This window comes from Mastacembelus armatus, chromosome 4, assembly GCF_900324485.2.
Source record: "Mastacembelus armatus chromosome 4, fMasArm1.2, whole genome shotgun sequence".
Lineage (NCBI taxonomy): Eukaryota > Metazoa > Chordata > Actinopteri > Synbranchiformes > Mastacembelidae > Mastacembelus > Mastacembelus armatus.
This window is the reverse complement of record NC_046636.1, coordinates 17,957,598-17,973,776: the sequence shown is the minus strand read 5'-3', so window position 1 is coordinate 17,973,776 and position 16,179 is coordinate 17,957,598. Positions and strand designations below refer to the sequence as shown.

The 16,179-nt window shown below is 37.0% G+C and overlaps 1 protein-coding gene across 2 annotated transcripts; it reads left to right on the top strand.

Annotated features, from left to right (window-relative positions):
* Positions 1 to 1,796: 1,796 nt before the first annotated feature.
* On the top strand, positions 1,797 to 14,845 carry brdt (bromodomain, testis-specific). 2 transcript variants are annotated; one of them, XM_026305485.1, is made up of 20 exons: positions 1,797 to 2,902; positions 5,776 to 6,045; positions 6,234 to 6,371; positions 6,713 to 6,848; positions 7,056 to 7,177; positions 7,410 to 7,760; positions 7,853 to 7,981; positions 8,158 to 8,355; positions 8,440 to 8,618; positions 8,728 to 9,008; positions 9,156 to 9,251; positions 9,359 to 9,550; positions 10,521 to 10,576; positions 10,658 to 10,838; positions 11,399 to 11,469; positions 12,009 to 12,069; positions 12,167 to 12,273; positions 13,357 to 13,550; positions 13,728 to 13,944; positions 14,035 to 14,845. In XM_026305485.1, exons 2-20 carry the CDS (start codon positions 5,854 to 5,856, stop codon positions 14,098 to 14,100), a joined length of 2,967 nt encoding a protein of 988 aa, XP_026161270.1. In that variant the 5' UTR covers positions 1,797 to 2,902; positions 5,776 to 5,853; the 3' UTR covers positions 14,101 to 14,845. The 2 variants fall into 2 exon arrangements, with proteins under 2 accessions (XP_026161270.1, XP_026161269.1); XM_026305484.1 differs by having other exon boundaries at positions 12,006 to 12,069.
* Positions 14,846 to 16,179: the final 1,334 nt, after the last annotated feature.

Sequence of the window (16,179 nt, the reverse complement as noted above, 5' to 3'; positions counted from 1 at the left end):
AGAAATAGTAGCAGCGGTAGATGATATGTTCAGATATTTTATGTTAATAAATGTAGCAGTAGAAATTTGTCAAAATACCATATTAAAAAGACCTGCATAGAAAAGCAGAAGCAAATTAACAGCAAATTATGTTTAGTCAAGTATAAAAAAGTAAAACTACTCATTTTGTAGGCAATAACAATTGTAACAATTTTAATATTATTATGTATATACTTACTGGATTAATTGTTACTGGCGTATTACTGTGTTCACAGTGATGCTGTTTCTAAGATAAACTTTATTCATCACAAATGGAAATTCAGGTATAAGTTTCTAAAAAGTTTCTACCTCCTTTATTTGCTTTACTTTGGTTACATTTCTACAAAAATCCATTCAAATGATTACTATAAGTAATCTGACAATCTGAAGTTTAATAAACACTGTAAAAGTAATGCAACTGAGTAAAAAGGTAATAGTTCCCTCTGGAATGGAGTAAAAGAATAAATAAATAAATATAATTACTCACAAATCATACTTGAGTACAGTAAATTAAATGCAATTGGTTACATCCCACCACTTAGTAGCGGTAGCAGAATGTGCTCACTTTCCTATGTGCTTAACTTGTTTTAAAGAGTTTATATTTATTCATTCAAAAACAAATACCCTTTGTTACTCCTCACATTTGAAACATCAGGGGGCAGAGTCTTTTCCTCTATGACCTACTCCCTTTTGAACAAGTTTCCTGCCATTGTCAGAGGAACAGACGCAGTGTCAGTATTTATGGCCTGATTCAAAACTCATTTAGGATCTCTGACAATCTGACACACCCAGTCCTTTCACTTTCTAAACTTCCTCGCACCTTGTCTTTTTGTATTTACGTATTGTGCTCGTGCCATAGACATCTCCCCATCTCATCAAATTCACCTCAACTGTTTACTACTTTTCTTTTGCTTTTCACCTCCAAATTTATATAATTGTGTACTGCTTTGTTATTGTATTATTACTATATTATTGTTACTGTATTATGCTAAAGATAATTTGCTGCACTGCAGAATTTTTAAGCATTCTTACCAATCCCTTCTACATTAAAATATTATAAAACAGCAAAAAATGTAAAAAAAAAGTATGTTATATGTTACTTGGGCTACCTCTTTTTGCATAATAAACATAAGTTAAACAAAGACCTTGATTAATCTTTAGGCAAATTAACCTGTTAACCTAATTAACCTAATTCTTTCAGGAATTATATTCCACCATAATGAGCATCTTCTTGTCTATACAAAACTGCAAATATTTCAGTCAAACATACATTTCTTGGCAAACACAAACCATAACATGCCTCTGACATTACATCTATCCATCCTATATTTATTCCATTATAGCTCCCACTTGTAAGATAACCTGAAACGTGACATCTTTGCCAATGGCTCCATCTTGTGGACAACGAGTGTGGATAATTAAGAAAATATCACTTTTGGTACGTTTGAAACTGTTGGGGGTACTAAATTATTATTTTCCAGTCAACTCTTGTTTATTTATAGTTTAATTGGGTTTACAGAATAACATTAGTTAACAATAACAGTATATCAGAATCAAGAACTGAATAAATAAGTAATGTTAAATTAGTAAAGACATACTGATTTGTTTAGGATTTCCACCTAACAAGAAGTTAACTGTGTCTAGTTCGAGTGCACCTAGTAGAGACTGATTTCGCTCCCTTCATACATTCAGCTATTTGCATTCTTTTAAGAATATTTTTTATTTAGACTTTTTTTAAAATTTACATTACTCATATTTATTGTGTTTTCGTGGTTCCCGGCTTAACAGTCCCCCAAAATATCTACTAAGTAATGCAAATACCGGTCTTTGTAGCGGGGAGTTTTACAAAAGTTAATACTTACGGCGTATAGTTTTCTATAATGTGCAAAAACCTTAATGTAGCATTTCATGAAATATTGGGCAATTAGTACAGTTACATGATTGTGCTAAGGAACCTACATACTTTCCATGTGTTCACTAGGGGTAGGCAGATCGATCTAAATATCGATCAATACCCATACCAAGGTATCGGATCGATACCAAATTTTGCAGTATAGCACACCCCTAGACTGTTCACTGAAGCCAGGCTTTCCGGTTCTGGGTCAGCCCTTGACATCACCGCTCCGCCCAGGAGTCAGGTTTTCCGTTGCTGTCCCCGCATAGACACTGTAGCTCATCATTGGCAGTCAGAGCCAGTGTGGCAGCTGCTACAGTCTGCCTGCAGAGGCAGACACGGGTTGACAGTCAAAGGAGTTTGGGTGCACGAAATCAAGCCTGTACTCTCGTCGACTGATAATGCTATTACACCGAGTTGGAACAACTTCACACTAATTTCAAACGTATGCTTTAAAATAGGTTAGCTACAAATTTACAGGAGCAACAGTGGGCTGTATTTTTTTAGGGACTACTGCAGTTGTGTCGAGCGCCTTTCTTTTTTTAGGGACTACTGCAGTTGTGTCGAGCGCCTTTCAGTGCAAAAATGCAGACCAACACGGTCGGTCGCGTCCTGACCAATCGGTTCCACAGCGTCGGGCTGAGGGCTATAAATGTGAGGTGGTTGCCGTAGAGACGGCTGCCACTGAAGAGTAGAACGCACGAGCCCGTGGTATCTCGGAAGGTAACGTTAACGCTCGCACGACTCTGCCTGTCAAATGCTGTGTTTGCTTAACGTGATCCTGTTTTAAGGCAACAGGCGTAATTCCTCTAGCAAATCATGGCAAATGTTTGCGAAAGGTAGCGGAGTTGGAAAGGAGCCCACGACGTTAAAGCAGCCACATTTCAACAGCTACCCAGAGTTTAACGTTAGCTAAGTTATGCTAATTTATATGCTTTTCTAATGTGATGAGAGAAAATGCCCCCGGGAAGACGCATCGGCCTTGTTTCGGTAGGTAAGGCACACCTGCAAGAATGATGGGAACATTAAAAGAACTGACTAGCTCTAACGTGAAGTAGTTAGCGTTAGCTAACTACTGAATAGCAGTTGAGTCAGCTAGCACGCAGGCAGGCTAAAGTTGTGGTAACGTTAGCTGAAATTGTCCGTCAACGTTAGCATTTTTCAAAATAACTAGTATAACGTTATTTTAGCTGATGTTGTTACGTAGGCGCCAGGTACATAATCCGGGGAACCTACAGACATGTCCAAGCATAGCTCAGACACCTACTTCTTTGCCATGTGTCAACCCTTTAGGTTTTCCTTCCACACTCGTGTTAGTTAGCTAACGTTAAATGCTAATCTAACCGGTGGGCGTGGCGGTGGCTTCACGTGTTGGAGGAGCTCCGTCAACAGTGCGCCATGCTTGTGTGTTGCACCGATACCTAACACTTGAGTAACGTTAGTTAAATCATAAAGCCTTCACCTGGGTGTCAAATATGAGCGTAAGAGAAGTCACCCCATCTTGCAGCACCTGCGCATCTCAGTGTTTCACAAACCTCTGGCCTGTTGGCATCATCAGATAGATCAATTCATCACATGCTAGTATAACACGATTTTACAAAATATTTCTCAGATAGTGCTACACAGCATTCAAACACCAGAGTTTCATGTGGCACATGTGACGTTACCAGAGTTCTGGCAAGTTAACTTAAATATGTGTAGGCCTACACGCGAGCAGTCAGGCAGTTTACAGGACGAGCTGTTAACTGTGAGGGTTAGCCCTTGATGTGGGATTGTTCATATTCTTACCAGGCAGCAGAACTACAGTATTTCTGGATGTTTCTCATTAAATGTTTAATGTAGAGTAGTTGTGTAACCAATACACAATCGTCCCATATCTGAATGCACAGAACGTTTCATAATTGTGGCATGAATGTTATGTTTAATGGCAGGGGTAGTATAATGATCTTTCTAACTTTGCCTTGTGCACTACCCACATTGCTTATATTCCTGTCTCCAATATCTAATGAAGTTTTTTTTTTTTTTTTTTCATAACAAAACGTGTTGATTTCAAACTTTTTGTCCATTGAGGGGTACAGGTATTTTATATTATGCAGTCTGTCTTTTACCTTAACTACAATAAATATTAGTATGTAAATATGTAGCCACATTTTAATGTGAAACAGATCATCTTAATGCATCAACTGTTTTGTTTTTTTTTGTCCCCCCCCCAATTAAAGTCTTGTTTGTGACCAAAACATGTAAATGGGGTTAAACATTTTTTATATTCACTAAGTTGCATCATGACTCTTTTTACTAATGGACTTTAAATGTGTGAGATACTGATAGATTTGGATCTATCATCTGGTTTTTATTCATCATGTGAAACTTTCAATCCCCTATACATGACATGCTTTTGCAGTGAGATTGTGACTTTGATTTGTTTGTTTTAAAGTCTCCAAGTCTTGATTTGCATTACACACTATCTGGCATTCATTTTTTTGTTTTCAGTTAATTGATTTATTTTGTGCATGCTCTTTCAAATTTCAAATGCTTGTCTTGTCTAAATAAGGAAACAGACATTCATTTCCAGCATGTCCAAGTACTTATTTATTATTATTTTTTTTAACAATAATGCAAATGCGACATATAGCAGGTGATCCACCAATCTTTCAACTTAATGACAAACTTGGCACTAGGGTTTTTTTTTTTGTTTTTTTTGACAGGAAGTCATAGGCTGAGGAGATCATCATTTAGTCACTCAATTGTTGGTCATGCAATTGTTTTTGTTTTTTTTCTGCACCTACATACATTGAACAAGAAGATTTAATTCACTTGGATTTCATTGTTTATATATGTTTGAATGTACTGTCATTTGTCATCTTTTTTTACAAAAATAAAATGCAAATAAGAAAGAATTTTGCCATGTAAGTTACTGTATTTTGTTAGTTACTGTAGCTTAGTAAGCCATGTCCCTAATGTTTTAGTCCTTTCATTTTTCAAATAATGAAAAGTGTTGGTTAGAAACATGGATTTGTTATTGCCCAGTTCTGCCCAGCTGTAATACCGATGAGTACAATTTATGACAGATACTGTAGGTGTCAGTATTACTCAGCTTTTAAGAGGAAATATGTCTGTGGTGCATCCACTGGTTTTCAGAATGCTGATGTCCATTTGAGTTTTTTTTTTTGTTTGTTTTGTATTTTTTAAACGTGATGTGATGTCAGTGTGAGCAGTACTGAGCAGAATGTAATCAATAAGCTGTTTTTCTTGTCATGTCAGAGGTGGAGATGAGTTCATGGCACATTTTTCTCCCTTTCCATATGATTGGTTTCAACAAATTTTACACCATGCCAATAGTCATTTTTTGTCCTATCCTAATATTTACCTCAATGAAGATCAGACTATGATGTTTTTGGCTCCTGTAGCTGCTAAATGTCTCCAGTTGAAAACTATTAAGGTAGTTTAATGAAACAGATGGGCTGTTCTCAGATGACAGGTTTTTTTTGTTTTTGTTTTTGTTTTTTTTTTAAACTTAAAGACTATTAAAGCAGCTAAGTATTAACTGAAAACACATTATGTTGTGTGTTTCTTGTCAGTAAATATGACCAAAAAACCCAAACCACTAATAATCCCCCTTAATCCAGCAGGATCCTTCTGAATTTTTGTAAATGAAATGGGTAACTTATTTTTCGCTTTTATATTCTTTTTCTTAGGTAATTTTCTCAAAATGGTAGGATTGGTGGTTGCAGCAAACTTTACGTGTTTGTTGGAAAAAATTAAGGTGGTATAAGCTTTAGCTTTGCCATAGTAATAAAAGACAGATTTACTAATTTTGTGTTTTTTACTGAAGCACTGGAAAATACTCTTCACTCCTTGTTTAGGAAAGCGTGTGATGAGCACTAAGTTGAAGGAAAGCATACTCCAGAGAGTTTCCTCCCACTTGGCCTTTGGACACCACAATGTCCGACATGAAAGCTTATCCCACTGTGAGTGGAAATCCCCCTCCACCAGAGGTCATCAATCACAAGAACTCTGGCCGTGTAACCAATCAGCTACAGTATCTGGAAAAAGTGGTGGTCAAAGCTTTATGGAGGCACCAGTTTTCGTGGCCCTTTCGACAGCCTGTTGATGCTGTAGCCCTGCGTCTCCCAGTAAGTTGTACATTTCATGTTGATAGAAAGACTAGGACTATTGCAGCTTTCCTGTAAATGTGTTGTCAAAGTTTTCTTGCTGCCAGTTAATCTACAGGAACACATTTATTTAATCACGTCCCGCCTTAGACTGCAAGTTTGGGATGGAAAGACTGGTTTATTTATGCCATTTTCTTTGTTGCTTTCAGGATTATTATACAATTATTACAAAGCCTATGGATCTGGGCACTATTAAAAAGCGACTTCAGAACAAATATTACAGCCAAGCACATGAGTGTATACAAGACTTCAACACCATGTTTACCAACTGTTACATGTACAATCGGGTAAGGGAATATCATTTTGTATACGATGCCAAAATGTATGTACAACTAAGTAACACGATTTAAAAGCTAAGTGCTTTTAAGAAATAATGTATACAGAATATGAAATGTGAGCAAGTTTAGTAGGTCTCCAAACTAAAATAAAGTTCAATCCCTATTGCTGTTGTATGATACTGAAATGCATGAGTTGAAGTTCATGCAGAATGGCGTTTTTAGGCTGTCACAATGCTGATTTTTATTTTGTTTGTTTCTGATGTTTTGCAGTTCAAACAGGATTGTCCGACATAAAAATGTTACATTGCATGCTTTTATTTTATTAAAATATATAGATTTTCTTTCCACAGCCTGGGGATGACATTGTTTTTATGGCACAGACCCTGGAGAAGCTTTTTTTGCAGAAAGTGTCCCAAATGCCTAAGGAAGAGTGTGACATTACAGTAGTCACTACAAAGGAACCAGTGAAAGTCAAAAAGTTGGCAGGTATGCAGGTGTTCTGCACAATGCTCTCTTAAAATATGGTCCAATAGGTTGTTGGTCTATGTTACTGGATTTTAATGTTGATTTTCTGCTGCTTATTTTTGCAAAAGATTTTAGAGAAGGTGTTTGTTTGCTGGACAGTAATTTCTTATGATTTATGTAGCACTAAAAATTACACTTACTTGTATTAACTTTACTTCTCTTATGCAGGTGTAAAAAAGCAGCGATCCCTTGTGTCAGAAGTTGTTCTCCAGCAGACAGTGACAGTTATTCCTCCTGGTGTGCCTCAATTTGTGCCACCCATACAACTCTCTGCACAAAATGATGCAACAGTAAGCATTTGAATAGTTTGCAGAGAAATGGTTAATCACATTTTCCCCATTGCAATAAATAGTGAAATTGGTAGTGGTCAAATACTAAAGTTAAATTCCTGGCATTTTGTTGCAGTAATGAACCTTAATTCTAAAGATCAATGTAAAACAAGTTCTTTCTTCTATTACTTTGTGTAATTTTAGGTGACATAGTGATTTACTGTTTATGTTCTGCTTCTTTCTAAATATTCAGATTAAAAAAGGTTTTAAGAGGAAAGCAGACCCCACAGCTTCCACCACCTCAGTGATGACCAGCAGTGATGCATCCCCTGCTGACAAGCACTCAGCACCTTGTACATTGTTCCCCAGGAGAGGCAGTGGAAGGCCTATCAGACCTCCTAAGAAAGAATTGCCTGCCTGTGAGGGCAAGAAGGTCAGATTGTCAGAGGAGCTCAAGTACTGCAATGACATCCTGAAGGAAATGTTCTCAAAGAGACACTATGCATATGCGTGGCCCTTTTATACCCCAGTTGATGCGGTTGCTTTGGGCTTACATGACTACCATGACATCATCAAGCAGCCTATGGACCTGAGTACCATTAGGGTAAAATGTTTAGAACAGTCATCAAAGTGAATATATAACAGTATTTTCAAAATAAGTTGTATTTCAGTTTTCTTAACAGCTTTATTTTTCAGAAAAAAATGGATCAACGTGAATATACAAATGCAAAAGAGTTTGCGGCTGATGTCCGGCTAATGTTTTCTAACTGTTACAAATATAATCCACCTTCGCATGAGGTGGTCTACATGGCAAGAAAACTTCAGGTATAGATTAACGTATTCATTCATTTACATATTGTTCTATCAAATCAGTAAGGCAATACTTATGGATTGGGCTTTATATAAAGAATGCTGGGAAGTTGAAATGCCCCTGCAGATTGACCCAAGCATCCCTTGCTGATGAATTAGTACTAGATAAACATTTGTTTTTGTATCAACAGGCTGTTTTTGAGGCTCGTTATCTGAAGGTTCCCCACAAACCGGAGGGTTGTGTCTTACCTTGTCAGCTGGTTGTCAAGGGAAAAGGAGACAGAGTTGGCAGTTTGTCAACTTCAGCAAGTTCTGAAAGTGAAAGTTCCTCAGAGGCAGACAGTTCATCAGAAGAGGTTGCCGTGCAGCTGGCCAGTCTGGAGGAGAGGGTTGGTATTATACAGGACAGTAATGGTGCAAATGACTGAGAAATTACTTCAATGCATTTAAACTAATAATGGCTGACCTTTCAGTTGAAGGCTGTCAGTGATCAACTGAAGAGACTTACCCAAGAGCCCCCAGTGAAACCAAAGAAAGACAAGCTGAAAAAGGAAAAAGGGTTTAAAGAAAAGGACATTGCTCGACTAATGCACAAATCCTCAAAATACAAATCTATTGTAGAAAAAACTGCCAACACCAACAGCTCTTCTTTGTAAGTGAACATTTAATGTTCATATTTCATACCTATTGAAGTAATACTGAGCTATGTATGCTACGATATGTGCTAAGGATAATATCAGATGTTTTTTGTGCATGTCTAGGCTTGGCAACAGACACAATATTCACAGACTACCCTTAAAATGTGAGGATGACGTCCCATCGATACCAATGACTTACCAGGAGAAAAGGCAGTTGAAACTGGACATCAACAAGCTACCTGGTGATAAACTGGGCAAGTTGGTGAGCATCATTCATGCCAGAGAGTCTTGTCTGAGAGATTCCACTCTAGAGGAGATTGAGGTTGACTTTGAAATGCTCAAGCCTTCCACACTGAGGGACTTACAGAAGTTTGTTGCAACATGTCTGAGGAAGAATGTCAGCAGTAAGTACATCTCAATTCTGCTTTGCTAAAGCTTTCCTCTTTTGGAATAGACATCATTGTTTGTTTGTTTCATTTGAAAGGCTCAGAATTTTGTAATTTACTTTGAATGTGAATGTGGAGGTTCATTATCTCTTCTCATTATCTCAGAAAAAAAGCCAATTAAACCCACAGGAGCAATTCAGACTGGGAAACCTCAGGTTGTCAGTAAAGAGCAACACTTGATTAAGAAAAAATGCCCAGTAGGTAAGACCTGAATTTCATTAACAGTCATAATCATTGCATTTATATTTTCAGGAGGTAGTGGGGAAAAAAAAAAAAGAAATGACAGTTTACAATTTTTTTTTAAACAGGTAAAGTCACAGCGTCTCCTGATCTCAGCTGCCTGTCACGCATCAGTGATAGTAGTAGTAGTAGCAGCAGCAGCAGCAGCAGCAGCAGCAGCAGCAGCAGCAGCAGCAGCAGCAGCAGCTTATCACCCAGCTCTGACAGCAGTAGCAGTAGCAGTCATTCTAGCACTTCTGATAGCAGTGACTCTGAATCAGGTTAGCTGCTCTCCTCAGCGCTCTACCCTCACAAGCCTTTGCCTTACACTCCCCTCCACTCTTTTGTAATACAAGACATAAGCTATGCACACAATTTACCAATTTAGAGTGCCTTTCTTCTGTGCTTCAAATCCTTTTTCTGTTGGTTACACACAAAATATTAAGTTTTATGTTTTTGCACATTCATAAGTTGCTCTTTGTTTATTTCACATACACTTTGTATATGTCATCATCTCAGAATATTGTAGTAACCTGGTTTTTTTCTGTTTTAGTGTGCATTAATTTACACTCCATCAGTTGAAATATAAAGTTAACACTAGCAAAATCTAAATTAACAGTAGTGTTTATTACCCTTGCTAGTTAAAAGCAAGGTGAAAAGTGAAGCCACTAGAGGTTAGCAGAAAAAAAAACATAAGTTGCACTTCAGCATTTTTTACCCATTCTGTAGCACTGAGTACACTTGGATAATACTACACCCTTTCGCACCATTTCTTTTACCAACTTTTTACCAAGCTGGTGTGTTACCATTCTCTTCATTTTTAGCCTGTTTCACTTAGTGTTGTTCTGATTTTAATAGAGATCCAGCATTTAATAAAAAAGCAACAGTTTCTCTATTCAATAATCATTACATGCAACAACAGTATTGACAAAGTGCATTACTGTGGTGCTGTGAACCACACCGTTTTTTGTAAAGTTGTGTTTTTATAGGTGGTTATTGGGCTATATATCAACACTATGGTGTTCATCCATATAGAAAAACAATCCATTGCATTCATTTTTGTGTCAGGCATAGAGAATGTTCACATTGCAGTAATAAAACAGAGATCATAATTTTGGACGAGTTAGCATGTGACTGTGTGAATGTTGGTGCACAGAAAACTGAATTCTGTTTAAACATGGTAATTTTTTTTATTGGTGGTTTAAACAGCCTGACCTTAGACTGTGAATTGTTAATGTGCATTTCTTTCAGTACCCAAAACAAAGAAGCAGAAAAGTAAAGTCTCTTGCCAAAAGATTAAGACAAAGGTAAATATGTTTGGTATGTGCTTACAGTTAGGCTTACCTGGCTGACTAAAATAAAAAGTAAAAATGTATTGTCTTCTTAAGTCAAAGGTGAATAGAGCTGCCTGTAAAAAGGAGATATTGGAGAATAAAGATTTGACAAAAGCCACCATCAAGACTTGTCAGCCTTCTCTTCCTGTGCAGTCTCCAGCAGTAGACATTAATGGCTACCCATTGTGCCATAATGCAGACCACATCAGTGATGAACCATCATTATCACCTCCAGGTAATGCTTGCCTGTCTTTTTTGTCCCCCAAGTAAGAGGGATTTGTTTTTTTTTTGTTTTTTTTTTTAAATCTCTTTGACTTGAACTGTAGCAATTTTGTTAAAGTTGCTGTTTTCATGAAGAAAACGTGAGTCGGTAAGCTTTGGCCATGGAAAAACTGGGTCACTCTGCCTCAATTCAACAGACTATATTTCTCTGGTGAAGTGAAAATCACTGATTGCATTATTCTCCAATTCTTTTGTAGCAATTCCTTTTAGCAACCTCTGAGGCCAACTGCCAAACCAGCATCAGTGCCTCCTAAAAAACCCTTTGTTGACCTCTTTTAATAAATGTCTCTCACTGAAATCCCTAATTCTTCACACACACACTGCCATTGCCTCTACAGATCAGATCCACTGAACTGCCACCTATCCACCTCAGTGACCTCTGATTTTTGTATGACGCGCTCTTTCATTCAAACTCTTTAATTCTGACTGTATTCAGTTTCTTTTAGTATACACCAGCTACTGCTGTTTGTTTGTATAAACATGTCATATACTTGTCATTTACTGTTTTGACAGATTTGTCTGCCCTGTTATCCCCCATGGCATCTCCAGGAGTTTTGCTAGACTGGGCTGCTGCTAGATTTGAGGTAGTTTTATATCTGATGACTTTTTATAATGAACATTTGTCTCTGAATTTTGGCTTTAATTAAGTCAGACTGCATCAGTTAAGGTTTTGTGTACTTTACTAACACCTACTGTGTTATTTTGCAGTGTAATTAGTTTAAAATCAACACATTATGGTAGCTGTTTAGTACATTGTGTGACATTTACAAAAGACTTTGTATACAGGGTGTTGGAAGACATCTTCAAAGGGCAACACATGCACTATCGCTTTTTTACAGTAACTCTCCAGATCTTTTGCGGGGACTCTTTTCTTGGTATTTACTGTAACATTGTTCACTTATTTCAAACATCTAATAAAAATCAAAATAAAAGTTATTGTGATGTGATTGTAGAAGTGTAATATAAGAATTCCAAAGGAAAAGATCCAGAATTTTTGTGTAGTACTATTACTGGTGTTTCTATTTGTTTGTTTGGTCTTGAACATTTTAAATGATGGCTACATTACTGTTGAGCACAAAGGATCTAAACATTTGAAATAAGAGTAAATCTGATGTTTCAGCAGGGCCCAGTGCTGTCCCCTCTGGGAGACAGCCCACTGCAATCCAAAGATGAGACAAAGTCCAGTAAGTTACTCTATGACTCTTACTTTTCACATCAACATTTTTTAATGACTAATATTTTAGCTAATCACATTTTTTTCCCCTCAATGAATTGTGCTAGGTTTCAGCTACCCTGAAGATTTCCCTGATACTCATTTGACTAATGTGCCTTACACCAACACAGCCAGTAAATCTGCTGAAGAGGAAAAACCCCCAAATTCCAAAAAGGTTAGCATTGTTGAACTGAGTTTTATTACAAATGGGTGCTGATCTTATTACTGGATTTCTGGAAAATTATCCTGCAGATCAATATACAGTGGTACAATTTCAGCAAGGATGTACTTTAAAGTTTATGACTAAGGTGGCCCATACTGTCACTGAATTCTATTAAAAAGTAGTTTAGTATGACCAGTGTTTTACTGACTGATATTTTGAAAATATACTGGGCAATCATTGCTAAAATCAAATCATTACATAATATATATATATTATATTTTAACTACAAATTAGAAAAATATAATTTTAATGTGAATGAAATGAAATTTGTTCTATTTATTGAATTTGAAAATAGTGCAATTCACAGTTCCAACTCAATTTGAAGTATTATTCATAGTAATCTCATCTGAGGTTTATCTGCCCTCTAGTGGTCACGAATGAATTTACATAGCTTTAACATTGATCCATATTGGTGCCACCCATTGACAGTGTATAGTGGACCTATACAGTGTGACATCACCCATAGCGTTATGCACCACAGGAATGAAGCCAATTCAGCCACCATTTTCTGCCATTATGAACGTTGCTACGTTGCTCTCTTGGAGCTAGAAGTACCATATTTGGACAATAAGGCAGTGTCTAGAGAACATGTCCATGGTGACCACTGAGCCAATCAGCAGCATTTTCTACACTGTTCTTAAATGTCCAAGCAGCAGCAAATCCATTCCTACTACGGAGGGTTGAGCTTAAATCCATTTTTTTGGTATGGGTAAAGCAACCTGTCAATCAAACCTATCAATCATCCCAACTTAGGGGTGGAATGAGGCCACATGGATTAAAGGAGGTACCTGATTGGTCAGTTATTTACCTTAATATCTTTTATTGATATAAAATATTAGGAATATTAAGAGAATGTTAAAACAAAGACAAAACCACAATGATTACTGTCAATGGCTTGTTGAAGCCAGCAGCTACTTCCTATATTCAAACAGGAAGCGGGCTTGCTATGTCCACCCCTTCTACAGTCACTAATGCCACAAATACCCAGAACTTTTTACAAGAATACTGATAAACATAGTGTTTTGGCTTCTTCAGGACATTGTTCTGAAAAATGCTGAGTCTTGGGCAAGACTTATGAGAGAGGCAGTCACTCCAGCTGCAATCAAGTCCTCAAAGGAGAGCTTCCAGCATTTCCGTAAGGCTGCCATAGAAAAGGAAGAACGTGAAAGAGCACTGAAGAGGAAACAGATGGAAGAAAACAAGGAGAAGGAGTCTCCTGAAAAGAGCAGGTATTCCTACAGAAATAGCAGATGCATGAAACATGTTTCCAAAACGAGTTTCTTTATTTCTTTATGTAATTTCTGACAAAAGGAGATAACAAAACTACATTGTATGGTTCAGTTGATCTCTAGAACAGTTGATTGAAATAAAGGAACTTTTAACCAACAAGGACATTGTCTTTCTAGCCCCCCAGGTTTGTGTAAAACAGAACAAAATCCACAACCTATGGAAGAGCATCCAGATCCATTAGAGAGAGTTTGCAGCTTAGATTCTCCTAAAGATGAAGAGCAACAAAAGCCAAAGTCTCCCAGAGAAACACAACCTCTAACCACACAGCACTCAGTGGACAGGGAAAGAGAGATGGCCCGGAAGAAAGAGCAAGAGCGTCGCAGACGTGAAGCTGTGAGTTTCTTTCAGTTCATGTGATATTGTTGTAGCTGTTTTTGGTATAAGTTTACCAACTTCTTTTATGGTTTTGTTCTTTCTCTTTAGATGTGTGGTATTGACATGACTTTGCAGCGGGACATCATGACTACATTTGAGCTTAACCTGGACTAAAAATCAACTGGGATTTACTTGAAACTTTGCCGTTCTGTTCAACACTTCTGTTGTTTCACAATAACATGAGCTGTTGGTTCTTTTCAGGACACAATAAACAACTTTGCAATATCTTTATGTATATTCTTGTCAAAAAAATAAAAAGCTAATTGTGAAAAGAAAGCATTAGGTAAATATGGATTAATGGGTCTTGCCCTTAAATTGTATTTGAATGTTTTGGTAAATGTCTGCACTGATGCACTCTTTAATTTGGGATGATTGGTGTGAAGCACAGTCACAATTCAAACCTGAATGTAAAAAATTTCTGCATGTTTTTCTGTTTTTGCATTTGAATGAGACTTGATACAGCTGCCAGTTGTAGGACAAGCTAATTAAAGCATCCTTACACCATAGTAAATGCCACATTGTTGTCTTGTTTGCTGAAATGTGCAGTGTTTTGTTCTTGTTTCAGTTGTCCCAGTCAATGAACCTTAACCACCATAGTTCAGTTGAAGCTGACCTAAATACTTACCCAATGTAGACTGTGGAACGCTGGTTTAAATGCTACATGCACTTGTCCTGTTACTCTTCTTTTATAAAATGTTTTTGCTAAAAAGAAAAAGTATATTTTGAACAGAGATTAAAGTTACTTCTCACCAACATTTCCCACTTGAATTGATAATCTCAGTTCCTTATTTTCATGACTACTTGAAAACGCTATACTTTGTGTTAAATGTATATGCACTGAACTTTGTTGTTCATACAGTTCTGGCTGTTCCAAAGTTGTTTATCAGCATATTCTGTATGTTTGTATATGCTAGAAGAAATAAGAATTTTTTTTACTGAAAATAATAAAGCTATTTTCATTAAGCAATTAGTGTGTACAGACCCGTCTGACGTATATTTTTACAGCACTCCATCAAAGAATGATCTGTATGTAATTGTGGCTTTAATTTCTGTTATACAAACACGTTATGTATTGTTTATGCACATGTTCCAAGCCTGCATGTTTTATAGCCCTGTACCTTTACTGCCTCGCTGTTGCAACTTCATCACTCTTTTTCTACAGATCCCCAGTGGCTCAGGATCAAAATCCCTGCTATTTTAATCTCAGTTTTTCCTGTGTGCTTGATTTAACACAAGGTGTTTAAAAATATATGACTGTCTGCCATGTACAAAAGCAAAGCTTTTATGAGGCACATGTGAGCTGCACAGTAAGATTTTGTCCTCCACCTACAGTAGCCAGTTCGTCAAGATACTTGATGGGTTGTTTGTTCCTCAGAACTGAGCAGTTCTTAAGTGGCTTAGGCAGTCTTTGTGTCGTCTGTCTCTTCATATTATCCCAATTTTTGTTTTTTATGTTGGAACTATCTGTTGTAGAATTCCTTGTTCTTCTTTATTGAAGGTTCCTGACTGAATGTTTGGGCTCATTGTCATGCTGCAGAATGAATTTGGGACTATTCAAATGCCTCCTTGATGTTGTCACATCATGGGTATGAATCTGAATATCTATCATTGTTAAGCCTTTTCACAGCTCTCTGTGATTGTATGCATAATCTAATGACACCATCTCATTCTAAAGCATCTTCTCCACTTGCAATTTATCCTGCATGAGATCAGGTTGAAATATGCTGTGATCTTCATTATTCTGAACAGCGCAGTTGATGGGAGACAGTTATAATCCTTATACTTGACAGTCATTGCATTTATGTAATTTGATTGTATAGTTATATGTAGCTAAATGTAACTGTACATTACTATGTTGGATCCATTTGGCAAGCTGACATTTATAATGGTTATATATTAAGGCAGGATGAAGAGCATTGAAAAAAGTATACACACTTACTGTACAGTACACTAAAGCTTTGTAATGAATATTTGACTACATTTTGTCATCTTCCCTGTGATACATAATCAGTTAACTGACCTAATATGTGTGTTGTCTTGAGATTTTTCCATCACAATAATCGACGTGCTCGGTTTTATATGTTTTACGGTACCTGACGCTGCTCACCTGTGACCGCATTACACCTGGTTCAAATATCAATGCGCACCTTGAAAAGCTCCCCTGCGCTTAACGTGACAGGTCTAAGGAAGTGT